At 43.0% G+C, this 26,152-nt stretch overlaps 1 protein-coding gene across 14 annotated transcripts in view; it reads left to right on the forward strand.

Annotated features, from left to right (window-relative positions):
* Positions 1–773: 773 nt before the first annotated feature.
* WDTC1 (WD and tetratricopeptide repeats 1) overlaps positions 774–26,152 on the forward strand; it is a 66,722-nt gene continuing 41,343 nt past the window's right edge. For 5 of the 14 annotated variants that reach the window (XM_086330425.1, XM_086330550.1, XM_086330505.1 and 2 more), the window contains exons 1-3: positions 1,076–1,469; positions 14,874–15,021; positions 16,390–16,473. In XM_086330425.1, coding sequence (XP_086186551.1) covers positions 14,974–15,021; positions 16,390–16,473 — 132 coding nt within the window. In that variant the 5' untranslated portion in view covers positions 1,076–1,469; positions 14,874–14,973. Of the gene's footprint in view, positions 1,470–14,873; positions 15,022–16,389; positions 16,474–26,152 lie in introns of all 14 variants that reach the window. The other 9 variants (XM_086330524.1, XM_086330494.1, XM_086330435.1 and 6 more) reach the window with 6 other exon arrangements.

Below are 26,152 nucleotides of genomic sequence, written 5' to 3' on the forward strand. Positions count from 1 at the left end.
TGGCAACCCACTCCAGTACTCTTGTCTGAGGAATTCCATGGACAGGGGACCTGGCGGGCCACAGTCCATGGGATCCCAAAGAGTTGGACACAACTGTGAGACTAACTTTCACTTTTCAAGGAACTGTACTCAGTACAGTGCTGACATAGTAAGCAAATGCTCAGCAAAAGCACATTATTGTTATTGTCTGATAGAGGGCACCCTATGGGTGAGCGATAAGTTTCCATTCTTGGAAGATGACCTTGTCTTCTTTTTCTGACTGGAGGCTCCTCGTGGGTGGGGCCCAGTCTCTACCTTCAGAAGTTAGGCAAAATGACTCCCTTGTGACCTTGGGAACTTCTTTAGAGAGGAAGTGACTCCTCCATCAGACTTGGGACTCCACAAGGCTGGAACCGCCTCTCAGAGGTGGGAACAGCAGTACTTGCACCGATCTCAGATGCATCTTGTCTCTTCCAACAGACTGAGGGTTTCCAAGAGTGTGTGTATGGCTGGCTCCCCTCCAGGCCACCCAGTGTAGGCTGATTACCTTTTATCCTCCTCCTTCAGGCGGGGAGACAACGGTGAGGAATGTGCCGCTGCAGCAGCCCCCAAGAATAGGATGGAGTGAGCTGAGACTTGGCTCTAGGGGAGGACCTGGGGCCCCAGCCTTGAGGGGTCCCGCAATTAAGGGGCTCTGAGGAAGTCTTGAGAAGGCTCTTGAGAGACTGTGTCGGCCTCTGGGGGCAGTGGGTGAGGGGAGTGTCCCAAAAGTGACAGCAGGGAGCATTTTACGTGGATATAGGATAGAAGGCGCGTCCGGGTAACTAATGGCAACTGGGCGGGGTAAGCCCGCGCTGCGGGAGCTCTTCGACGGAGAAAAACTACGACTCCCAGGATGCCTCAGGGCCTAGCCCAGCTTTTCCGCCCGCCCACTGGCTGCCGGTCTGGCGAGCGGCGAAGCGGATTGGCCGCGGCTGTGCGGGGCTCCCCCACTAGCAGGTTAGTGGGCGCCGCCGGCAGCAGACGTTGACCGGGCGCGGGGAGTGGAGGGTGTTGGAGGGGGCCCTGATCGCCATTCTGGAAACTGCCGGGCGCTGTCTCCGTAGCGTAGCCCCTGGCTGTGAGGCGCGGGGCTGGGGCGGAGACTGCGTGGCGCAGGCGCGGTGCTGGGCTTCTCCTGGGTCCCCAGACAGCTGGAGGAGATAAACAGAGCAGGAGGAGGGAGGGGAGTGCGTGTGTGAGAGCGCGCGAGGGAGTGTGAGTGTGTGTGGGAGCGCGGGTGTGAGGCGGTGCGCAGGGGCGGGCGGAGGCGCTGTCCGGCCCCGGCCAGGCGCCGGGCGGGGAGCATGGGAAGGGGCTAGAGCAGCCCGGGCCCCCCAGCCCCCTCCCCGGGATCCGCGCCCCCCCTCCGGGGAGAGGGGCCGGGCCCCCCGGACGGACATGGGCTCCTGAAGTTGCGCCGCCACCGGTCCTAGGAAGAGGCCTGACAGGTACGGGTAGCCGCCGCCCCCTGCTCTTCGCGGGCGCCCAGGCGAGGACCGGCTCCGGCAGCCTTGGGCGCACGGGCCGCCTCTGCTCTGGGCCGGCCCCAGCCCTGCCGGCCCGGGGGCCTGAGCCCGTCCGCCTCGGGGAGGGGGGCCCGGGGTGTCCCAAGAAGGGGCAGGCCTCGCCGGGGCGGAGGGCAGAGTGGGCCGGGGTCGAGGTGGGGACGGAGGGCTGGCTGGGAAGTGGTGGGGAAGGCTCTGGGAGTTCGGGGAGCCTCAGCAGAGGGAGAGGTGGAAGTCGTCCCATCACGGGACTTTCTTGCGGAGTTTTTGTTTGACATCTGATATGGCCCGGGTCTCAGGAAGAAGGGGGCAGGTGGAAGTGCCGAGAGGGCTACGTTGACCTGACCTCCTGCTCTCTCTTAGTTTCTCTCTCTCTCTCTCTCTCTGTCCGTCCCCGTGTCCAGTCCAGGCTTCTGGCAGCCGCAGATGCCTTCAGTGGCCCATCCTGGCACCAAACTGAACTCTGCCGAGGTGTTTCCACCAGGCGACTGTAGCGCCCGTACAAAAGGGCCTTTACTTGGGAACTGGCTATTCAGTACCCACTTCAAAGGGCAAATAGGAAGTGTGGAGTAAGAGAGAGACTGCGACCCAGCAGGTTCCAATTCTCGTTGCTGAAAGCTGCAGAGACGCCCCCTTGCCAGTCAGGTTGAATTTGCCCAGTGCCCTCTGTCTCTCCTCTGCAGGTGTGCTACCGGGGTCTCTAGAAAAGAGATATCGGGGACTTACGACTCATGTCTAACAACCTAATTTGACTATTTCGCCCAAAGGCCTTTTTTTCTACGACTTTCTTTAACTGGTAGAGCAACTTAAAGTTTTCTTCTCAAGTTAGTGAGTTTAAAAGCCTGGTAGGGTGGCTGTAGCTTCCCCATTCTTTCTAAAGATGGGTAGGTGATCAGGGCCAAGTGGCAGTTAAGTCACCACTTTTAATAAAGCCTGAAACAGTTTTGAGAAGACTATTCTGAGGTCACCTCCTGACTCAAAGGCATTATGAAATCCCCACCTAGGGCACAGGTATGCCCAGTGGCCTCACTAAACTTTTCTGTATCTTGCAGTCCTTCTTGACTGGCTAGTCTTTGTTCCTAAGTTGAAGGAACTACTTAAGGCTATTTTGGTTTGAATTCTGGTTTCTTCTTTGTAATTCTTCTGTTTTTAAAGAGGTTGTTGGCTGTTGAGTATAGTACTAACTAGATTCCTCTCTCACATGCCAAGGAGTAACTAGAAGGGCTTCCTTGGGCCGAGTCTAAAGACTGACAATGAATTTCTTCCTTGCAAGCTGTTGTGTTTCATTAGTAGGTGGGAAAACAACCTTTTCTGCCGTAGTTTGTCATCACACTGCTTCAGTTCTGGAGTCCAGCGATCCTTCCCTCTTTTAATCTGCTTGGGGGCACTTGTGTTCAAGTCACATCCCTGTTTGTAGAAGCAGTGCTTTGGGTCAACTTTGAGGAATAACTGAACAACAATTCATATTTGTGCCTGGGACTCCTTCCCTTGGGGTCACTGAAGGAAAGAGAATATGTGTAATGCTTGTGGTGATGATCTCATTGACGATTTGCCAGTTTTGAGTTTTAAAGTAGTCAAACAGCTTTCCTAGCTGGCAAGAACTCATGAGACATCCTGTGAAGGATATTTTCACACACCTGGGCTTAGAATCTGGCAGATTACAACTGAAGAAGCCCCCTGCTAAACATCTGTAGCTCTGGAGAGGCTACAGATCCCTCTCCAGATCATCCCAGCATGGAATGATCCAGGACTGTGACTTTAATTATTCTTTAATTATTTTTCTTCTCTCTTTTTTGAATTAAGGAATATAGCCTGTATGTGCAGTCCTGGGTCTCAGAGAGGGAGTCATAGACAACACGTAGTGTGGTGATACTTACCTTTTCTTTTGGGCGACTGGTTTAATGATCCATTCTGTTTCCTTTCTTCTTTCATTGTCACCTTTCCAGATTCTCCACCACATCTTTGGGCTGCCAAACCCATATAACTCTTGGGCTGTGCTTTCTTCTCAGCTGTATAATAAGAAAGCTCTTCAAAAACCCAAGCCTCGATAGTTCCCATCAGAAACCAGTCCCTTGTGTTACATTTAATTCTGGCTCATTTACTGTGAGGGATATTTGCTAATTGGAATACATCCTAAAAAGTGACTGACATTTATTGAAGGCCTGGTATATGTCAGACTCTATGCTCAGTAGTGTTTTTACTTTATCTAATTTAACCTTCATGACTACCCAGTGAGGCGAAAATCATTTTTCCTAATATACATATGAAGATACTGGTTCAGAGAGGTAAAATAACTTGCTTAAGGCCACACAACTAGTAAGTGAAAGGATCAGAACTCAGACCCAGGTCTGTCTCCTCGGGAATCGTGACACTTGATCAGGAGCTGAAGGGACCAGAGCTAAGAGCCTGGGGGACATATACTTGAAGAACTGTCCTTGGAAAGGGACCTGGACTTTTCTCTGTGTGATTCTGGAATGCAGCATTAGGATCAGAGGATGAAAATCCCAAGAGGGTAGATGTTGGCGTGACAGGAGAGAATTTGGCTTTCTAAAAACAAAATGGGCTGCCCTGTGAAGGAGTGAGTTAGCCATCATTGGAAGTATTCAAGCAGAGGCTTTGCCACTTTTTATCAAAGATATGGTAGAGGAGTTCATACTTATGTAGTTAATTGGACAAGTTTTTTTTTTTTTTTTAGTAAACTGTTAATATGTGAAAATTATATAAAATTCCTATTGTTTTGATCCGTAAATAACTAATATGTATTGAATATTTTGTGTCTGGTACTTGCTGGACACTTTTCTTCCAAGATTTCATTTAGTCCTAGTGATAAGTATTATCACTATTCCCACTCTACAGATGAGGAAGCTGAGGATCCAGAAAGTTGACAGATACGCTGGAGGTTACACAGGGAGTAATAGTAGGGCTGATACTTGATCCTGCGTGTGCACCTTCTTAGATGCGTGTCCTGGAGTAAATCAAATGTTCTCTCTGAGCTATGCTTTTCTGATCTGTGAAATGACCACCTACTCTACAGTGGGTTTGTGAGGACTCACTGATGTAATATTTGCTTTTCATTAGATCTCGTCTATGGCCCATCAAGGGCCTGGGTTTGGGGGTGAAGGGACTTTGGTTTCTTCAGGGTGAATTCAGGCCTGCCAGAAACCCTGAGAGTAGTTCTGGGGTTCATTCTTGGTGCTATTAGTAATAGCTGCTGACTCCACAAAGGGCTTTGTGGCATTAGTGACTAATACCCTAAAAACTTGAGGCCTGAATAAGAGGAGGATTCAGCCAACAGGTTGGGGTATAGGAGGCAGTGTTGGAGGCTGTGTGGAATGGAAATTCTCACCCTGTTGTAGAGTCTGCTTCAGGGATCAGTGCTGCATCTTTATATTTAATGTCTTCTTTTAGAATGAACAAGGTCATAACTGCTAGAGCTGTGACAGAGCTGGATGCAAAGAATAATAACCCTTAATCCTCCCTGTAGCCATCTGGGGAGGTATTAACCCCATTTTCTTGGGGAAGGGGGCAGAGGAGGATCTGTCCTTGCCCAGGTAGCTATCTACAGGTTCTTTGGAGGCAGTGTTAGGATCAGGACCTTGGTAAAATTATGTCCTTGTTCATAACCTCCAGATTTTATTTTCGGAAAGCATAAAACTGTGCTTATTCGTGAACCTTTTAGAGAGCCTTTCTCAGAATGGGAGTCAGGCGTTTCTGGTCAGGGAGCTTCATCAGTTGAGGCCTAAGTGTTTGGGTGCCAGTGGCTCTTCCGGTTCCCTCTTGAGCTAGACATCTGGATGTAACACAACTGCAGTTGAATCAAAAAGGAAACATTTCCAAATTGATTGACTTAGTTTTCCTTGACCTTTCTACTAGGAGTGAAATTAGAGGGTGAAACTTAAGGGCTTCCCTATGAGAGGTACGTTGAGTTGTGGCAGGATTTGGGGTGATCCAAGTTAAAGGTGAAATGCAAGACCAGATGCTCTTGAATTCAATGAGAAAGGATAATGTTATCAGAATATTCTCCCATTTCTGTTTCTGTTCCCTTCCACTACCTTAAGATAATTGTGGCCCTATGACACTGCAGATAAATTAGTATGGTCACTGAAAAGCAAAGTTCTGAGAACAGGAAAATCTTTTACAAAACTTCAGATGGCAATAGAGAACTCTACAGACAGAGAAGACATCAAGGTGAGTTTTCATCCAGAGCTCCCAGAGTGGAGCATTTCTTAAATGGCCTTTCACAGAGAATGCTTCAGTCAGCCCCATACGGAATCATTTAAGCCAGGAGCCTCAAAGATGGCAAAGAACTTTTCCAGTGGTGCTTGGCTGATGGGCTTGTCCTGCCATCCACACCTTTCTCAGATGTTCTTGTGCCAACTTAGTCCATGACCCTGAAATGCAAGCTTTAAGTTTGTGTTTGAGACCAGCAAAGTCAAGGTGATTTTGATGCCTTAGCCTAACCCTAAGAAATAAGAGACATAGTTTCTTTTGGCAAAGAGTGCTTGGATGTGGTCTAAATAAAGATAGTAGGAATTCTTTTTTAGTGGTCAACAGCCTGGGTTCTGGAGATAAACTATCGAGTTTGACTCTTCATTTAATTACTGTAACTTTGGGAAGTTAACTTCTCCATGCCTCAGTCCTTCATCAATAAAATGAGAATAATAGTAGTACCTGTCTCAGGGCTGTTATGAGGAGGGGTCTGTCAGACAGTACTTGTAAACTGCTTAGAATGTCCAATAAATACTATTTGCTAGGCTCAGTATCAGGCATTTCCTCCCATTCCTCATCACTCTGTGAAGGTGGGCTTTATAATCCCTGTTTTATAGATTAGGAAACTGAGGTTTAGAAATAACTTTCACAGAGAAAGTAGGTGGCAGAACTGGAATTTGAACCTGAGGTCTGTTGGACTCTGCAGCCAACTTTATTTTATTATTTTAGTTCAAATTACCTTTATGCATTGGAAGTGCATTTTTTTCCCCCATAGGATTGCTCCGGTAGGAAAACCATTGCAAACAGAGAGGAAACTTGCATATATCTTTTGCGTAATTCAGGATGTTGACAGGGAGGTCAGTCAGTTGTCACTCAGCCGGGGGCACTTCCCTGTAGTGGGAGGCAGCAAGTCCAGAGGAAAGAGAATACAGATGATGTGGATTCAATCTCCACTCTACTGCTTCCTAGCAGTGTGTCCTGGGATAATGGTATTGGAACGAATTTTGCAGTGCATCTCAGTCTACCTCTCGTTTTACAGATGGGTAAGTAGGCTGAGGGAATGAAATGCCATACTCAGAGTCACGCCGCCAGTTAGAGGCAGGTCTTGGCTTGGAGCACAAGACCCTAATCCCAGTTCCGTGCCTCTCCCTCAGTACCGCGTAGCAGTGGGCTTCAGTTCCCCCTTGTTAAAAGGGGATCGTAGGAACTTTCCAGCTTCTTCTCAAGGTTATTGTGAAGTTCAAATAAAAGCATGAACAGAAGCATTGTGATAGGTATGAAACACTGTTTGTATGCAAGGCAGTCATGCTGTTGTTCATTCAGCAAGTTTTAATATATTGGTTCCTGCTAAGCCCACATCACTCCTTGGGAGACCCAGGAGGGGTCAGCAGATGAATCAGATAGATAGAGTTGGCCCTCAGGATGTTTTCAGTCTGTTAAGAAAAAGAAGCCACATAAATAACTGCTATTCAAGTTAGGAGACAAATGAAGGAAAGGGTGAGAACTAAATTTTCTTAAATTGTGATTTTGAGGTAGAGAACCGAAGAAAGGGTTTGGGGACTTTTCCTCCTTTATAGCTGAGATATAATTTACTTACCATAAAACCCATGCTTTTAATGTGTGCAGTTCTTCACTTTTTGATATAGTCACAGTTCTATAACCATCTAATTCTGGAACATTTTCGTCACCCCCCCCCCAAAGAAAACCATACCATTTAGCTATCACTGCCCACCCCCAATCACCCCATCTTCTCTCTCAACCCTAGACAACCACTAATCTACTTTCTGTCTCTCTAGCTTTTTCTATTCTTGAGATTTCACATAAATGAATTCACACAATATGTGGCATTTTGGGACTGGCTTCTTTCCCTTAGCATAATGTCTTCAAGTTTTCATCCATGTTACAGTGTGAATCAATACTTCATTCCTTTTTATGACCAAATAACATTCCGTTGTATGAATAAGCCACATTTTGTTTATCCATTCATCAGTTGATGGACATTTTGGTTGTTTCTGTCTTTAGCTATTGTGAATAATGTTACTATATGCATTCTTATACGAGTTTTGTATAGAATTTCTTTGTTTTCAACAAAGTCACTTTTTTCCTCCTGATCTTGTATTTCAAAGCTAGCAGAGGTGATAAAGACATCCTGTTCTCTATGCCCCACCATACCACGCACAATGGAATCCTCAATGTCAGCTTTGTCTCTCTGGTAGGGAAGGAAATGTGGAAGAAATGTTGTAACCATGCCACTGAGCATAGATAACAGGAGTTATCCGGTCTTAGAATTTAGGTTTGGCTACCATATATTCCCTCATAGCTCAGTTGGTAAAGAATCTGCCTGCAATGCAGGAGAGCCCGGTTCGATTCCTGGGTGGGGAAGATCCTCTGGAGAAGGGGTAGGCTACACACTCCAGTATTCTTGGGCTTCCCTTGTGGCTCAGCTGGTAAAGAATCTTCCTGCAATGTGGGAGACCTGGGTTTGATCCCTGGCTTGGGAAGATCCCCTGGAAAAGGGAACAGCTACCCACTCCAGTATTCTAGCCTGAAGAATGTCCATGGGGTCACAGAGTCGGACACAGCTGAGCGACTTTCACTTCACTACTACTGCTGTTGCTAAGTCACTTGAGTCGTGTCCAACTAAGCCTTCAATTAACAATCTATTAAGCCCCTACTATGATCCAGGTATGTATTTTGCACTTTTATACATACTTTACCATTTATTCCTCACAATGCTCCATTGAAGGAGGTTAGCATCCTTCTTTTACACGTGAGCAAATTGAAACTCAGAAAGATTAAGTAACTTGCCCAACCAGAGGCTGAAATTCAGGCCCAGGTGCCTACGTATTTTAAGTCTGCTCCTCTTTCTGCTACATTAACCAGAGCCCAAACAAGGACTGTGGCACACCTAAAATGGGCGGTTCCTCATGTTTGCATATTGCCATTTAATCCTTGGTTCCAGATGAGTAATCTTCTCCAGGTGTACTTTGTTCTAGGTTTGTTAACCTTAAGCTGTTATATTACTGGTACCCTTTGCATTATGACCCTGGAGAAGGAAATGGTAGCCCACTCCAGCATTCTTGCCTGGAGAATCCCATGGACAGAGGAGCCTGGTGGGCTACAGTCAGTCGGGTTGCACAGAGTCCAACATGACTGAGTGACTAACACTTGCATTGTGAAGTATGAGTTGAAGTCCTCCAAACTGAATTTTATTAGCTTCCTTTAACTGTAACAGATATAGGCCCATTGAAGAAAGTTTCCCAGTAGCCTAAGTTAGAAGTCTGTGGAAGTGATGGTGTTAAGTTCTAGGTGTTTTAGAGCTCCAGGAACAGAATACCCTTTGGAAGATACAACATCTACATAGCAGCTCATGTTTTCTTTATAACATTAAGTCATATGTTTTCCTCTGTGCCTTAGGTGTTTCTGTATTTCTCATATTCCTGATTCACAAAAACTGGCTTCTTTCTTCCTCTTTTCCATTGAATATCAGCTGGAGTTTGCCTGTAGTATCTTAAATTACAAGTAAATACCATTCCTAAACCTTTGTATTCTAGCTGGAGAACGTTTTCTTGAACTTTCATATTCTGCTAGCAAATTAGCCCTCAATGTTATGAGAGCTTTAAGTGTGAAAATCAGAGTTTATTTATTAACTGTGCTATCCTTAGGATGAAGAAGATACATTAAAAGTTTCTTGTTGTCTGGGAGTTCCCTGGTGGTTAGGACTCAGCCCTTTCACTGTGATGGCCTCAGTTCAGTCCCTGGTTGGGAAGCTAAGTTCCCACAAGCCGTGTGGTGCAGCCCCCAAAAAAGTTGCTTGTCAATTGTTAAACTCTTCATTCTTCATTAGTGATTTCCCAGGAGTCTGCCTAGCTCTACTGTTACATGTTTAGATGTGTGAATAAATGAGTATAAATAAGATTTAATTTATTATTCCATGTTGTTCCTTCTGAATTTACTGTCCTAGCTATTCATTTTGATCATCTAAGTTAAAGTCAGCCTTCTTCAGTCTCTCCTTGGAGCTCCGATTATGGCCTGGGTGCCTTTGATGCTCCAGTAACTATGCCTACATTGTGTGCTCTTAGTCTGTCACAGTCCCTGGCAAAGTAGACACTGAATTTGTTACTTTATGGGTTCTTGAAGTCACTTAGTTTGGTCTTTTTACCCCTCAACAGAACTGAATATTATGTAATTCGCATACTGCACCAGAGATAGAAATTCTCTTGAATTAAACACTTTTCTAGTGTTTAATCACACACACACACACACACACGCATATGTAACCTCCTTTTGCCAATTTCAATATTTCATTCATATCATTTCATGTCTATGAGTTCTTTACTCTGTAGAATTGACTATTTCTGAACCTTCCTTAAAATAATGCTTTTAAAATTTGACCATGATTGAATCTCACATTCATATAACTTTTATTTACTGCTCTGATTATTTATGTATTTGAGAAGTATGAAACTAGTTATGCCCTCTGTACATTTGAGTATATTTCTCTCCTGAGCTGAGCCTTTTAAATGATCTCTACTTAGAAGTGTTTCCAGTTATGCTTGTCTGCCTCTTAAAGTTTGTGAAGAGGCACTGTTTCCTTAAGAGAGGAGAGGGTGGGCTGTGTTACAAAATGAGCTATTTGCCAGTGTGCTATCATTTCTTCTTAGGATGGGAATGGAACTGTTTACCAAAATACCACCTGAGCAGTAGTTGTGTTAAATTTGACATTTTGGGTCTTAAACCTCTGCCTACCAGTCTGATACTGTTTTAAATCCCAGTTTCCATTTTACCATTTACCTGAATAGCAGTGATTTTTGCTTGCCTGGTTTCTCTGCTTTTACTCTTCTTATTCCTTTTAGTATTTCCAAGCCACACACCAATATTAGCTAGAGTTCCTTGTGGCTTGTGGGATTTTAGTTCCCCCACCAGGGACTGAATGCATGCCCTTGGCAGTGAAAAACACAGAGTCCTAACTGCTGGACCACCAGGAAGTTCCCTAAATCCCTTGCCTTTGATTCTTTGCATCTTAGCATAGGTACTGTATCTTTTCACCTTCACTATTCCCTCATGACTAGCACAGTGCTGGGTGCTTGGTAAAAATTCAGTTTATGTTTTAAGAAAATTAGTGAATGAATAATGACAATTTATTTGGCTCTTTTGGGGATTCCCTGATAGTTCAGTTGGTAAAGAATCTGCCTGCAATGCAGGAGACCCCGGTTCTATTCCTGGACCGGGAAGATCCGCTGGCTGCTGCTAAGTCGCTTCAGTCGTGTCCGACTCTGTGCGACTCCATAGACGGCAGCCCACCAGGCTCGGCTGTCCCTGGGATTCTCCAGGCAAGAACACTGGAGTGGGTTGCCATTGCCTTCTTCATTGTGTGAAAGTGAAAAGTGAAAGTGAAGTCGCCCAGTCGTGTCTGACTCTTAGCGAACTCATGGACTGCAGCCTACCAGGCTCCTCCATCCATGGGATTTTCTAGGCAAGAGTACTGGAGTGGCTTGCCATTGCCTTCTCCGAAGATCTGCTGGAGAAGGGATAAACTACCCACTTCAGTATTCTTGGGCTTCCTTTGTGGCTCAGCTGGTAGAGAATCTGCCTGCAATGCAGGAGACCTGGGTTTGATCCCTGGGTTGGGAAGATCCCCTGGAGAAGGGAAAGACTTCCTACTCCAGTATTCTGGTCTGGAGAATTCCATGGACTGCATAGTCCACGGGGTCGCAAAGAGTCGGGCACGACTGAGCGACTTTCACTTGGGGATTCTTGTGGTGATCATTACTCTAGGAAATTGCATACTGGAGCAGTTTATTTATGTATACATAGTGGTTAAGAGCGTACGTACAGTTTTGGGTTTGGGTCCCTGCTGTGTCTCCAGTTTATCAGCTATGTGACGTTGTGGGAATTGTTTCATACCTATGACTGTCTCCTCGTGTGTACAGTGAAGATAAAACCAGCACTACCATACAAGCTTTTGAGCTGATCTTAGCACTGGTTGTCTCCCTTCTCAGAATTGTATCCCCCTAGATCTTTGTGACTTCTTGCCATTCACATTTCAGCTTAAATGTCATTTTCTCAGAGAACTCCTCTGTATCAGACTGGATTTGTAGTTGTCAGCAACAGAAACCAATTCTAGATGATTCCTAAAAGGATATTAAGGAAACTCAACAAAATATCAAGGAAGGCCACAAAGCCAGACTTGAAGAATGGGCTGGAACAAGGGAAATTAGTTAGCAGCCAGGACCCACAGCCAAAATTATTCACAGAACCAGTCCGTGAGGTCACTGCTGCCACTTACGTAGCTTACCCCACCAGCTGACTGGACCCTAATGGCAACTGTAGCACCCCTTCCTGCCAGCATGGACTCTCCATGGTCCTCTGATTCTTTGACAGCATATCTCAATTAAGGTCTGGGGCTCATGTGTCTGTTGACATAGCCTGGGCCATATGCACGCACACTAGGTATAGGAGAGCCTCAGAAAGAGAATCTTGTCTCCACCATTCTCACTTCATAGTGAGAGGGCTCTCTACTTCCCACCAGACTCATGAGATGGGAAATTCCCAAAATGCAGGAAGGAAGTTCACATGCTGAGCAGCCAGACAAACTCCAAAATGCACTATATCTTTTTTAACCTCAAGTCTAAAAGTAGCTCATCAGTCACTCTCTGATCAGCTTGTTTTATTTTCATCATAGCACTTTTCACTACTGGATATAGTCTTATTTTATTTGTATTATTATTTGTTATCTATCCCCTCTTGCTAGAATATAGGTACCCTGAGAATAAGGAATTTATCTGTCTGTTCACTGCTATGTCTCCTAGGTCTGGAATAGTACCTGGCATATAGTAGAAGCTTCTTGTGCTTACTTGTTGAGTGAATAAATGAATGGGTGAATAAATATAAAGCACTTAGCATAATTCTTGGCACATAGTAAGTACATAATATTTGGCAACTTACTATTTCTTAGCAGATACAAGTATTTATGTTCCTTTCAAAATAAAATTAGGGAAAGGGCTTTATACTTACATTATTTTTTTTGACCTTCCCAGTAACCTTCTAAGGAAAAGGGTGTTGGGAGGAAAAAGTGAGCCTTCTTCTGGTGAAGCGTGCATGGCCCCGTCACTGTTTGCTGCAATGCTTCCTGTGCCTGTGAGTCACAGGAATGAGTGCCTACTTAGATTAAGAGACTTGACCAAGGCCACATGGCTGGTCTTACTTTATATCAGATATACTCACTGACTTTGGTGTTTTCCATTGTGATAAGCCCCATCTCATATTCATGGTGATTGTGGGGGCAATTACTGTTAATGTTTTGGCTTTGACTGTTATAACACAAATCAGAGTCATAAACACAATTGCAGGCCAGTGCTTAATGTCAGTTTGTTCAAATTTATAATTTTAATTTGATAGCCAGGGGCCCCTGGAAAAGCCATCACAGAATTGTAGTTCTTACGATGGCATCCCTGGATGTTCTTGGTGCTTGTAGGTCTTGTGATCCTAGGTAGTGCCCATGACTTCCATATATCCCTAGTAATGCTCACTGAGATGCAGTGCTGGTTGGCTTCCACATTCTAAGGGAAGGTTTTTGCCCTTTTAAGAGCTTGTAATCCCAAAATAGATCATGGAGACATAAGCCCCAAAGCATTCAAGCCGAATGGGAGCATCTAATCAGGCAGCAAGTTTTGTTTTGTTTTTTTGTCCTACTATGTGCCTAGCACTAAAGGGAAAAAAGCAATCTCCAATAACATAGTGTTTGTAAATGGAGTCTCCTTTTGTGGTTAAATGTCAAAAGGAAGGGAAGGAGTCTGCTCACAGCTCAGGTGGGGAATGTTTGGTTTTAGGAGGGTATACAAGGGATCTGCAGGAGGCCAGCAGGAGGAAAGCCTGGGCCAGGAGATCCAGAAGTGGCTTCAGGGGGTCCTGCTGACTCAGGAGGGTTAGCAGAGAGGCCTGATGGGTCCCCAAGGCATTGTCATAGGGCCATCATGGAGAAGAAAGACCGGACCTCCTGTGTGACTCCAGAGGTAGAAACAGGACCAAAAAGTGGGCATAACAACAGACAGAACTTTATTTTAAAATTTTGTGGGTTTATTTTCTCTAGCTGTTTTTTTTTTTCTGATTGTAAAATTAATGTGGTTATATAGAAAAAAATTGAAAACATCAAAAAGTAGAAGGAAAAATTCAGTCATACTATTTATTATCTAAAGATGGCAATTGTTATTTTTTATATTTCCTTTTTTAAACATAGCTGTGATGATAGTGTTTATTGCAAAAGAAAATACAGGCAATCTGATATAAGCATTTTTCTTTCACAAGTAGCCTTTCTAATGCTGCATTATATCATATGGCTATCCATTATTTAGCTGTTCCTCTATCATTGGAAACTTGGGTGGCTTTATTTATTTATTTTGCTCTTCCAAAGTCTGTGATGAGTGTGCTTCAGTTTGGAACTTTTTTATTTCTCATATTTTGTGCTTTCTTAATGATAAATTATCAGAAACGGTTTCTCTGTCAGAGTTGTATAACAAAGAAATAGTTTGCTTCAAGAGGTTCTGAGTATGAAAATCTACCTATCAGGATACTGAAGAAGGTTTTCTTAAAGTTGGACATGGTCACCATTACATTTCCTTTCCACTCTTTGACTCTGTGAATCTGTCAGACAGTTGAATGTTCTGTCTGTGTTACTGATTTTGTTTGGGGGAGAGCCAAGCTGAAGGTCAAGGATTTTGAAGCATAATTAAAAGTTACAGACTGGTGGCCACAGATGCATACTGAGCAAGTAAAACTTGACATCTTTCTCGCTGTATGCCTTGTTCTTCCTTTCAGGATGTGTTTCCATCTTCCTTCATACTCAGTCACACACACACATGCACACACACACACACACCCATTTTCTGGAGAAGCATACATGGCTCCTTCAGTGTTTGTTCCAGTGTTTCCTGTGGCTGTGAATCACTGTTTCTCCCCTGCCCCCTTGACCCTCCAGAGGTTCTTCAACACTATGGAGCAGGGCCAGCACACCATGTCGTAAATCACAGGAGATAGCCAGTTTACTGGGTGGGCTGGTGGGGTATTTTAGGGGTGGAATCAGGGCTCCAAAGCCACCTTTCCCCATCCCTCAAGGTTTGATGATTTTTCTTCCCCCAGGTAATTAAATGTGTGTCTTGTGGACCTGGGCTTGGCTGGAATGCTCAAGGGTCCTGAAGATCCTTCTATAGCGTCCTTCTGTTGAACCCATTAAGAGAAGATGGCAAAAGTCAACATAACTAGAGACCTCATCCGTAGGCAGATAAAGGTAAGCAACCCAGGCCCATGATCCAGAACATGAGGTCCTTTTTTCCCCACAGGTTTCTTTTATAGCTGAATAAACTGAGGACTAGAGTCTCTGACTTGCCCGAAGTCGTACAACTAATTTAATCAGTGACAGACCCAGGACTGGAGCCGAGGTCTCTTGACTCTGATCTTCTTTTACCCAAGAACGTGGGATGCATGGGGATTCCTCTGTCCAAGCACGTGTACCTGGGCTCCTGAGATTGGTGGAGTCTGGGGAGGGAGGGGAGCACGAGTGTGGACATCTCTGAGGGTGGGGGTACAGCAGATGTAAGGAGAGCTTCTTCATGTTGCTCTGGCTGCTCAGCTGAACCTGGGAGAGTCCTAATCCCACTTTAGCTTAAGCTTGCTCTTCTCTTCTTCGAGAGTCTCCTGTACCAAAGCCTGCACCTCTTCTCTGCGGTTTGTACATGGAAGACTCTCTAGTACTGTGAGATGAATAGATGACTGGGCATTCACACTCATTTAGCTATGTAGCCCGAACTTTGTCAGGGAGGCCCTCAGCAAAGGAACACGGGTGTAATGGAGGAGATTCAACCAAGACAAGTTGTGCTTCTGAAATAAGAACCCCAGGCTGGGGTCAGGAGCTTATAATCTCACTGCCCTAATTAACTACCTGTATGACTTTAGTCATTTCACCTCCTTGTGCTGCGGTTTTCAACTGTTAAACGATAATAATGTCTGTCTGCCTGCAGGCTAATCTTGAGGATGAAATCTAAAAGACCCTGAGAAAGTTCTTTGTAAAGGTTTGGTGACAAAAATCTTTAAAAACTTAAGTGGCCTGCAGCATCAGGTGTGGTTGCCATCTAGAAGGACCAAGCACAGCCTCCCCATGAGCCATGCACTTGGTGCGCGTCAGTCTGTGTGTCATGTGTTCTGCTCTGCATCCTTTTGCAGCTTTGTTCACTTGTCAGGGCATTTTCTTGGTTTGATTTCATTAGACTGGGTGGCCCTCAAGGGCCAGGACTAATTCCTAGAGGCACAGAGTCACATAATTGGAGGACTGTGCAAGTTATTTTTCTCCTTTGTATATATCCCGGAATATGTGTCCTGAAGATGATGCCCACCTTCTTTAACCTAAATATGGAAACATTCTATTTGTTGTTTCAGGTTTGTTTGTTTTTTTGAACCTAACAATTAGGACTTAGTGCTTAATTACATACTCTCTTCTATTCTCTAATCCCTGCTGAAGTATAGTGTAAGCTCCTGCAGGCCAGTTTCTTGTTCTCTTTTTCTAGCTCTAGCCCAGCACATTGCTGTATATGTAATAGGAACGTAGTAAATCATGTTACATTTCAATCAGTTGAACCCATGAGTTTGTTTCTGTCTGCAGGAGCGGGGAGCCCTGAGCTTTGAGCGGCGCTACCATGTCACTGATCCCTTTATCAGACGGCTGGGCCTGGAAGCAGAGCTGCAGGTAAGAGCTCCAGTTTGCACCCTAGATGCAGATGACTGGTTCTCCACTCTCTGCCTGCCGAGAATCTTCTTGGCACTGTTCAAGGCATAAACAGTTTTTCTCTGTAGGTCATACCTGAAGGTTACCTCTCGTTTATAGCAGCTTTATTAGGCACAGAAATCTGAATCAAGGTTAGTGATTGACACGGTCACACAGGAGTTGTTTTTTGTCATACTATTTCCTTGGTGCTTGGAAAAAGACTATTGAATTTCTTTCATACTGCTGTTTTTACTATTGGCTTAGACAGTTAAGATTCTTACCTTTGTATATGAATTTAGAATTTACAAAGTGTTTTCTCTCGCTCACACACGCACACACACATGTTTTCTCATTTTATCTTCAGAGAAATGCTGTGGGAGGTAGATAGGAAATAGATACATATTTTTTTGAAAAAGCGATTTAGAAAAACTCAGCACCTTGTCCAGTGTTGTGTTGTCCTGTCCAGTCCATGGAGAGTCAGGTCTAGAGTCCAGAAGTTGAGTTTTTTCGTTGTGTCAGACATAAAAACAGTCCATAATATTAGTTTCATTCCCTTTTCTTCCACAAGATCATGTTCTGAATCCAGCTTTTAGCTGTCCTGTCCAACTTAGTGTCATTCTTGGTTCCTTCACATTAGTGTTTATAAGTGATTGTGTTGATCTTAGAAAAAGATTAGAAAGGAAATTATTGAATACTAACAGTGTTATCTGGAGGTAATGAAATTATAGATGATTGTTATTGTTTTCTTTTCATTATAAACTTTTATCCCTTATAAAATATGACTACATTAATAGTAATATGGAAAAGAGAACTAGAAATTACATCTTATTCCCACCTCCCTAATGTAGTTACTATTAGCATTTTATATACTTTATCTCTTGCATATTTTCACATAATCGTAATCACACTTTGATTTGATATTTTTTTCTATAATAATCCTTCTCTCTGTATTACCAAGTAGTCCTCACAGCTTTCACTGAAAATTTTTTTCTGATTATAGAAGTGGTAAATATCATAGTAGAAAATATGGAATTGACAGAAATATATAGAGAAGAAAACAAAAATCACTTTTAATTCTTCCATCCAGAGATAAACATTGTTGCTGTTTGGAATATTACTTTTGTGTATTATGAAGCAGAATGCTCATTAAGAGATGGGCATTAGAGTTGGATAAATTTAGTTTCAAGATCTATCTTCTCTCCAGCTGTATGTACAAGCTACCCCTCATTTCCTGATCTATGAAAAGGAACAATAGCTGAGAACTGTGGTGATGATTAAATGAGGTGATTTTGTAAAGTGATTAATACAATACCTGGATCATAGTAAGGTAGTTCAGTAAATAACAATTATTATTATTAAGTCTTCCAGTTTTTTTAATGCTTATATAAATTTTTTTCTACTTAATTGGTCTTATACTATTTACACAGTTTGTTACACTCTTTTATACTTTTATTTCCCCATATCCCATGGACGGAAGACCCTGGTGGGCTAAAGTCCACAGGGTTGCAGAGTCAGACACGACTGGAGCGACTTAGCACACAACGCACATATCTCTAAAAAGCCTCTGAACACATGAGTTTGTAAATGCATTGTACTATTTGTCCTTTGTTTGTTTCTTTCCGTGTTTCCTTTAGAATATAAAGTGCATCTGTTTAGTGCAGTTGGGCGTGGTGCATGGAAAGTTTTACCTCCGAGGAGACATTGGTAATGTCCAGAAACAATTTTGGCTGTGAAAACTAGAAGAGCTCTCCGGGCATATAGTGAATAGAGTGTAGGGATGCCGCTAAACATCCTACAGTCAGAGTACAGCAGAGGATTATGCAGCGCCCAGTGCCAATAATGCCAAGGCTGAGAAACCCCGCTCAGGAGGCGGGGGATGCTGAGTAGACAGTTCCCACTAGCTGGCTGGGCTTCTCCTTTTAACTGTGCCTCCACCCAACCTGTATTGTCTCTACTATCTCTTCCTAGTTTGATAACTTTGTCCACAATAGACTTGGAAACTTCAAGAACACAAAACAGAATTCTATGATTCCCAAAGATTTGGCACTCAAATACAAAAATATGTTAAGGTGGATGAATTGTTTGAATTTACACCTGGCTGAAGGCAGCCTTGTTGGGGACCTGTAGCAGCAGTGCACAATATGAAGGAATGCACACAGGTTTAGATGGTAAAGCAAACATCCCAGCTTTGCACTTGTGAGGCTTAGAGAAGTCAGAGCAGATGGAGAGAACACTGGGAGAAAAAATAGACTTATGAGAGAATCAGGGGGTTGGACCTGTAAAGTTGGGAAGCCTTTTGGATAGCTTTGTGGAGATGTCAGGTAGGCAGTTGATGGTGCTAACTGGGGGAGAGCTATGGACCATAGGGAGAAATTCAGAGACTTCAGCATCCATTTAGGCTTAAAGAATAAGCCTAAATCTCTCTAACTCTTAAGAGATACTCCAGCTGTCAGAATTGATTACAACCTAAGGAGATTGAAAAGTTAACCACCAAAGAGAGTCCATGAAGTAGAACAGAAACAAAACCAGAAGAGTGTAAGGAGAGCATTTCAAGAAAGGAGTGGTCAGTTTTACTCAGTGCTTCGGAAAGTTTGAGTAAGTGGGGGCAAAACAATGACTGTGGCCTAAACTAAAGCAGTTATATTGGAGTGGTGAGAATAGACACTAGACGGAAGGAGTAAGTTGGACATGAAGGAGTGCAGAAGCAAGTAATGGTAGTGGTTTTGCCACTTAAGTCCTGTCCAGCTCTTACGACCCCATGGACTGTAGTTTGCCAAGCTCCTCTGTCCATGGGATTCTCCAGGCAAGAATTCTGGAGTGGATTACCATTTCCTTCTCCAGGGAATCTTCCCAACCCAGGAATCAAACCCAGGTCTCCTACATTGCAGGCAGATTCTTTACCGACTGAGCTACAAGGGAAGCCCGTAGCAAGTAGACAACTCTGTATTTTAAAAAAAATTTTTTAGGAAATTCTCTCATAGTCCCATGGTTAAGACTCGGTGCTTTCACTGCAGTGGGCCTGGGTTCATCCTCTCGTTGAGGAGCTAAGATCCCACAACTGCACAAAATTTTAAAGAGGGTGATTAAATTTTACTTATCTGTTTATTTAGTTATTACAAACTTTTCCCCTAGATGAAAGGAAAGATAGGATGTAAGCAGTAAAAAGGGTAAACAGTGGCAGGAAGGGGGACCCCTTCCAGGGCCGGAAAGTGGGCTCTTGTCTAACACTCAGAAACGAATTGTCCGAGGAGACACACACGCTGACAAAGCAAGAGACTTCATTGGGAAGGGGCACCCGGGCAGAGAACAGCAGGGTCAAGGAACCCAAGAGAGCTGCTCTGCCCCGTGGCTTACAGTCTCAGGTTTTATGGTGATAGGATTAGTTCCTGGGTTGTCCCTGGCCAGTCATTCTGACCCAGGGTCCTTCCCGCTGGCACACTCATCACTCAGCCAGGATGAATTCCATGAGAAGGGTTTTTAGAACTTGATGGGACATACGGCCTGGTGCCCCCTCTCTCCTGACTTTTCCCAAACCCTTCCAGCTGGTGGTACCTTGTTAGTTCCATTTTGTTCACCAGGACCTCCTGTTGTAAGAAAACTCTTAGTGTTGTGCCTGGCCGTGGTGGGAGGTTTTGATAAGTGGTGCCCCTAACAAAATTGTAAAAGATAACCTTCTCTTGTCTCTACACCTCCTCTTCACCGTTTTTTCTTAGCTCACTGCCTGGATAGCTGACTTTCACAGATGTGAATCTCTCTTGTCCTGCTCTCTTCTATTTGACTTTAACCAGTGGGGAGTCTTTCAGGAGATTGGAGGAAGAAGACATCTGTTTTGTTTTCCCTTCATTTCCACCCTTCAAAGTCACTTTTGTTTTTGTATTTGTTTTCCAGCTCTATTGAGCTGTGTAGACAATTCTTGAAGGACTTTGTTTACCAAATGGGACGGTAGATGGAGGGGCATATGGGATCAAAGGAGGGATTTGTAAGAATGGGAAGAAATACTAGAGCTTGTTTGTATGTTGATAAGAGAGAAAGGGATTGAGGATACAGGATTAGGACAGAATGACTGAAGGAGCAAAGTCCTAAGGAAGATTGGAGGGTTTAGGATTCAGAGTTGAAGCAGAGGGCTCAGCCTTTGATAAGTGCAAAGACATTTCTATCATTGTTACAAGGTCTGGTGGGTCTGGGGCCAAAAGAAGCATGAAAAGTGAAAGTGTTAGTCGCTCAGTCTTTTCCTACTCTTGGCGACCCCATGGAGAGTAGCCCCCCAGGGTCCTCTGTCCATTGAATTCTCCAGGCAAAAATCCTGGAGTGGGTCTCCAGGGGATCTTCCCGACCCAACGATCAAACCCAAATCTGCTGTGGCCCCTTGCCCGTGGATTGTTTACCCGCTGAGCCACCAGGGAAGCGTAGACTGGGATAAAAACCAGAACATCATTGTAATAGTCTGTACAGTAGCAGTTCTCAAAGTGTGGCGTGCAGACCCCTGGGATCCCCATGACCTCTTCAAGGGAATCCATGAGGTCAAAACTACTTTCATAGTAATACTAAGACATTGTTTGCAAAACTAAACTAATTCATTTAAAAGTTTGTGAAAAAGTGGTAATATTGTCATTTTAGTGTGAATCAAGGCAAGTAACATCAAATTCATTGAATCATTCACCCTATGCATTTGCAGTGACAAGCCAGTCTTACTTAAAATGCCCTTGATGTAAGTGCAATAAAACTTACTAATTTTAAATTTCAACTCATAAGTACAGATCTCTTTAGTATATGGGGTAGGAAGTACTGCTGCTGCATACTGAATTATGATGGTTGTCTTGAGGAAAAGCACTTGTTCAGTTGTTTTGAGTTGTAAGCTCAACTGGACATTTTTTTCATGGAACACCATCTGAAAGAATGGCTAGCAGACGAAAACTGTGGTTATTCAAATATGGATATTTGGCAGACATTTTCTTTAAAATGAATGAAGTAAACTGTCACTTCAAGAAGAACAACTGACAGTATTTGTTGCCAAGGATAAAATTTTAGCTTTAAAGAGAAAAAAAAAAAAGAATGTAGGAAAACTTGTGTTTGCCACCAAGAGCTTGATAGCTTCTCAATACTTAAAAAAAAAAAATTATTCAGCTCTGCCAGCTCTTAGCTGAGGTATGCGGCATCTTAGTTGTGGTGTGTTGCATCTAGCTTCCTGACCAGAGATAAAACCTGGGCCCCCGGCATTGGGAGTGCAGAGTCATAACCACTGGACCACCGGGAAAGTCCCTTCTTAATACTTCTTAAAAGACTTTTTGATGAGATCTGTGGTGATTTTAACAAATGTCAGCAATATTTTATTGTATAATAAATGTTAGCATTTGAAGATCTTCAAATTCAATAAGTCGCTATTTTCCAAACAGTCATACATGTACAGAAGTCATACGTGTGTAAAAGACCCAGGCATAATGTAAAATCAACCAGCACTTTTTAATGTAGCAGGTTACCAACAGCTCATTTATGTGGATTCAGATTCCACATTGTAACATTAAGAAACCATTATTTGTCCAGTTGTTGTGTAGTATCAAAGAAGGATACCTACAGTGATCTGAAAAGGCCATTAAAATACTGCTCCTTATTCCAACTACTTATCTTTATGAGGCTGGATTTTCTTCATATACTTCAACTGAAATAGCATCTTGCACCAAAGTAAATACAAAAGTAGATATGAGCACCCAGACATGAGAATCCATTAAGCTGGACATTAAAGAGTTTTGCAAAATGTAAAGCACTACTGCCGTTCTTCCCATTACATTCTTTTGCCTTGGAAAATATAGTTACTTTTTATTTAAAATGTGTTAACTTATCATTTATTACTATTTTAAGTGAAATTAATAACTTTATTTTCATTAAAGTTATAATTAATAATGTTAAGTTTAAATGGAGTTAATATTTCAGTTTTAATTTCTAATATGGTAAATATTGATAACCTATATCAATAGGTCTTGAGACTAAAAAGTTTGTAAACCAGTTGTCTATAAAGACACGAAGCCGAGTGACTGGATTGTGTCACTGGTGAGAAAAAAGAAAGAAGACAGATAAAGGCCCAGGACCAAGAACAAGGCATTTTCGGCATCTAGAGACTATCTTTCTTCTCTTTCTCTACCCACAGGAGACAGAAAGAATAGCATAGTGGTGGAAGAGCATGATATCTTGGAAGTCAAGGAGGAAAAATATTCAGCTGTACTGATTCTTACAATCCTGATCTCAGAAGTCTATCCTATTTCCCTCTTTCCTAGTTTGAGGTTGAAAAGGATAACGTTTTTTGATACTCTCACCCCCCACTATAGTAATAAAAATGCTATTATAAGCCATATGACCTTGGATAAGCCCTTTAACTTCTAGGGCTCATTTCCTCATCTGTATAATCTGTATAATCTGGCAAACATCCTGTTTGTCTCCTGGGTTTAAGAGAAGGAATAGTTAATTTGTGTATGTAAAGTATTTAGCCGGAGAAGGCAATGGCACCGCACTCCTTGCCTGGAAAATCCCATGGATGGAGGAGCCTGGTAGGCTGCAGTCCATGGGGTCGCCAAGAGTTGGACATGACTGAGCAACTTCACTTTCACTTTTCACTTTCATGCATTGGAGAAGGAAATGGCAACTGGAGTGTTCTTGCCTGGAGAATCCCAGGGACGGCAGAGCCTGGTGGGCTGCTGTCTATGGGGTCGCACAGAGTCAGACACGACCAAAGTGACTTAGCAGTGACTTAGCAGAAAGTATTTAGCATGGCACTTAGTATATTGTAAAATTCATCGTATATAGTACTCAAATATTAGGTGCTATTATTATTGTTATTTATAGAAAGTTCTTAAAGTTTCCTAAGATGCTGATTTGATGGCATCTAACTTTTAAAAACGCTTTCTGGTCATTTTCTTCCCTTGTTTTGTTTCCCATCCATTATCACATTTGTGTGTTGGTCGCTCAATTGTGTCCAACTCTTTGCCAACCCCATGGACTGTAGCCCACCAGGCTCCTCTGTCCATGGAATTCTCCAGGCCATAATACTGGAGTGGGTAGCCTTTCCCTTCTCCAGGGGCTCTTCCCAACCCAGGAATTGAACCCGGGTCTCCTGCATTGCAGGCAAATTCTTTACCATCTAAGCCACCACAGAATCCCTTATCACATATGGACCCCATTTCATTTAGCCAGAGTTGGTTTGGGGCATTAAGAAGAGGTGATATTATAAGGGTTGGGGGTGGAATAAAAGAGGTAAAATCAACAGTAAAAGCTCCTGCCTTTTGTGGTTATTGATTATAATGCTTTCCATACTGTCTGGGGGAATTTTTTCTCCTGGATTTGCTAATTTACTATTTTGTATACTTTTTGAAAAAGCAAAAGGAAATTCCAAGAGAACTTTTAGGATATAGTGCTGAACATTTAGTAGAGGTTCACTAAAAGCCTATTGGTTTGATTGGCTTTTAAATTTTTCTATTTTAGAGCTAGCTTAAAAGTTTAAAAAGGTCATCTCCTTTCCACTGTTTTTCTCAGCCACCAAATGCACTCTCCTGGAATCAACTAGCATACTCAATTTCAATATCCTTCCAGATAAATTTTATTCATTTTTATGTAGATTCTCACCTTTTCTCACAAATGTTAGCCTAACGTATTTACTACTTTGTATCTTACTTTTGAATTTAAAAATATACTTTCTTGATTTTACCATATCAGTACATAAAGATGTCTCTAATATCTAAATTTTTCATGGCTTCAGAGTATTGTGTTGTATGAGTGTAGTATAAATTATTTAAATTGTCCCTGTTGTTGAAGATGTAGATTACTTACAATCTTTTGTATGGACAGTGTTATTCCTTGCAACATCATTTGGCATATGTGGGTGTTTATCTTTAGAATAAATACCTACAAATAGAATTAGCAGGCCAGAGAGTGTATCTACCTGTAATTTTGATAAATACTAACAAAATTGCCTTTCATGGAATATGCACAGTTTATCAATTTATACTCAAAGCATCAATTTACACTCTTATCACACTTCTTCACTCTTAAACATAGTATTCAATAAACAATTGTTCTCTCAATCTCAACCTCTTCTCCCCCACGTAGCCATCATTCTGAGAAATTTCACATACAAGTGAAATACAATGGGCCAGAGAGTTGGCTTCCTAAGAGAAATGTAGTCTAGGCTGATACCTGAAATATGGATGGAAGGAGCTAACTAGATTTGGGGGAGATAGGAAGAGACTGAGCAACTTCACTTTCATGCATTGGAGAAGGAAATGGCAACCCACTCCAGTGTTCTTGGCTAGAGAATCCCAGGGACGGGGTAGCCTAGTGGGCTGCCGTCTATGGGGTCGCAAAGAGTCAGACACGACTGAAGCAACTTAGCATCAGCAGCAGCAGCAGGAAGAGAAAAGTTCTAGACTGACAGAACAGCATTCGAGTGATACAAAAGAGAGTAGAGGGTACTTGGTTCACGAGAACAGATAGTTACAGATACAAATTGAAAAAGGATATAGATAAGGTTGGTGAGATGAGTGTGAGTGGATGATGTTTCATAATGAAGGGTGTTGTAAGCTGTATTGAAGATTGTTGATTTTATCCTCAGAGCAGTGGAGAGCTATAGAGTGGTCCGTATCATGTAAGCAACATGATCAGAGTTAAGGTTGTTTTTGTTTTTTAATTAAAATTGCCTTCAAAATGAAGATTGCTGACATTTAAACTGTGAACAAATAGACCACTTAAGAGACAGTGGTAGTGATTCAGGAAGAAGTAATTGGTTACTTGAACCTAGATAATGGTAGTTTGGGTGGAGAGAAGTCAGTGAATTTGAAAGACATGTAAGAGGTAGAATTAACAGAATTCTTGATGATTAAATGTGAAAAGTTAGGAAAAGAGAGGAGTCAAGGATGAAGTTAAATTTCTTTTTAGCAGAGTAAATGATAGTATCATTCACAGAGTTAAAGAGCACTGGAGAAGAAATAATTTTGAAGGAAAAGATGATAACTTGGTTATTGCTGTTCTGGAGCTATAGGCCATGTGTCATCTAGTGCTTTCTAGATTGTTGCTGTTCAGCCACTAAGTTGTGTCTGACCCTTTGCAACCCCATGGACTGCAGCACTCCAGCCTTCCCTGTCCTTTACTATCTCCCAGAGTTTGCTCAAACTCATGTCCGTTGAGTCAATGATGCCATCAAACCATCTCATCCTCTCTTGCCCCCTTCTCCCCCTGCCCTCAATCTTTCCCAGCATCAGGGTCTTTTCCAGTGAGTCGGCTCTTTGCATCAGGTGGCCACAGTATTGGCACTTCCACTTCAGCATCAGTCCTTCCAATGACTATTCAGGACTGATTTCCTTTAGGATTTACTGGTTTGATCTCCTTGCAGTCCAGGGGATTCTCAAGAGTCATCTCCAACACCACAATTTGAAAGCATCAGTTCTTCAGCGCTCAGCCTTCTTTATGGTCCAGCTCTCACATCTGTACATGACTACTGGAAAAACCATCGCTTTGACTGTACAGACCTTTTTTGGCAAAGTGATGCCTCTGCTTCTTAATATGCTGTCTAGGTCAAAGAGGAATGTTTCATTGAGAAGGAAGTGTAGTCAGCATCATCAAATACAGCCAGGGACCAGTAAGATAAGGACTGAGAACTGTCCCTATGATTTAGGGCGAG

Source organism: Bos grunniens, chromosome 2 (assembly GCF_055505025.1).
Source record: "Bos grunniens cultivar Pamir isolate PY7600 chromosome 2, Bosgru_T2T1.0, whole genome shotgun sequence".
Lineage (NCBI taxonomy): Eukaryota > Metazoa > Chordata > Mammalia > Artiodactyla > Bovidae > Bos > Bos grunniens.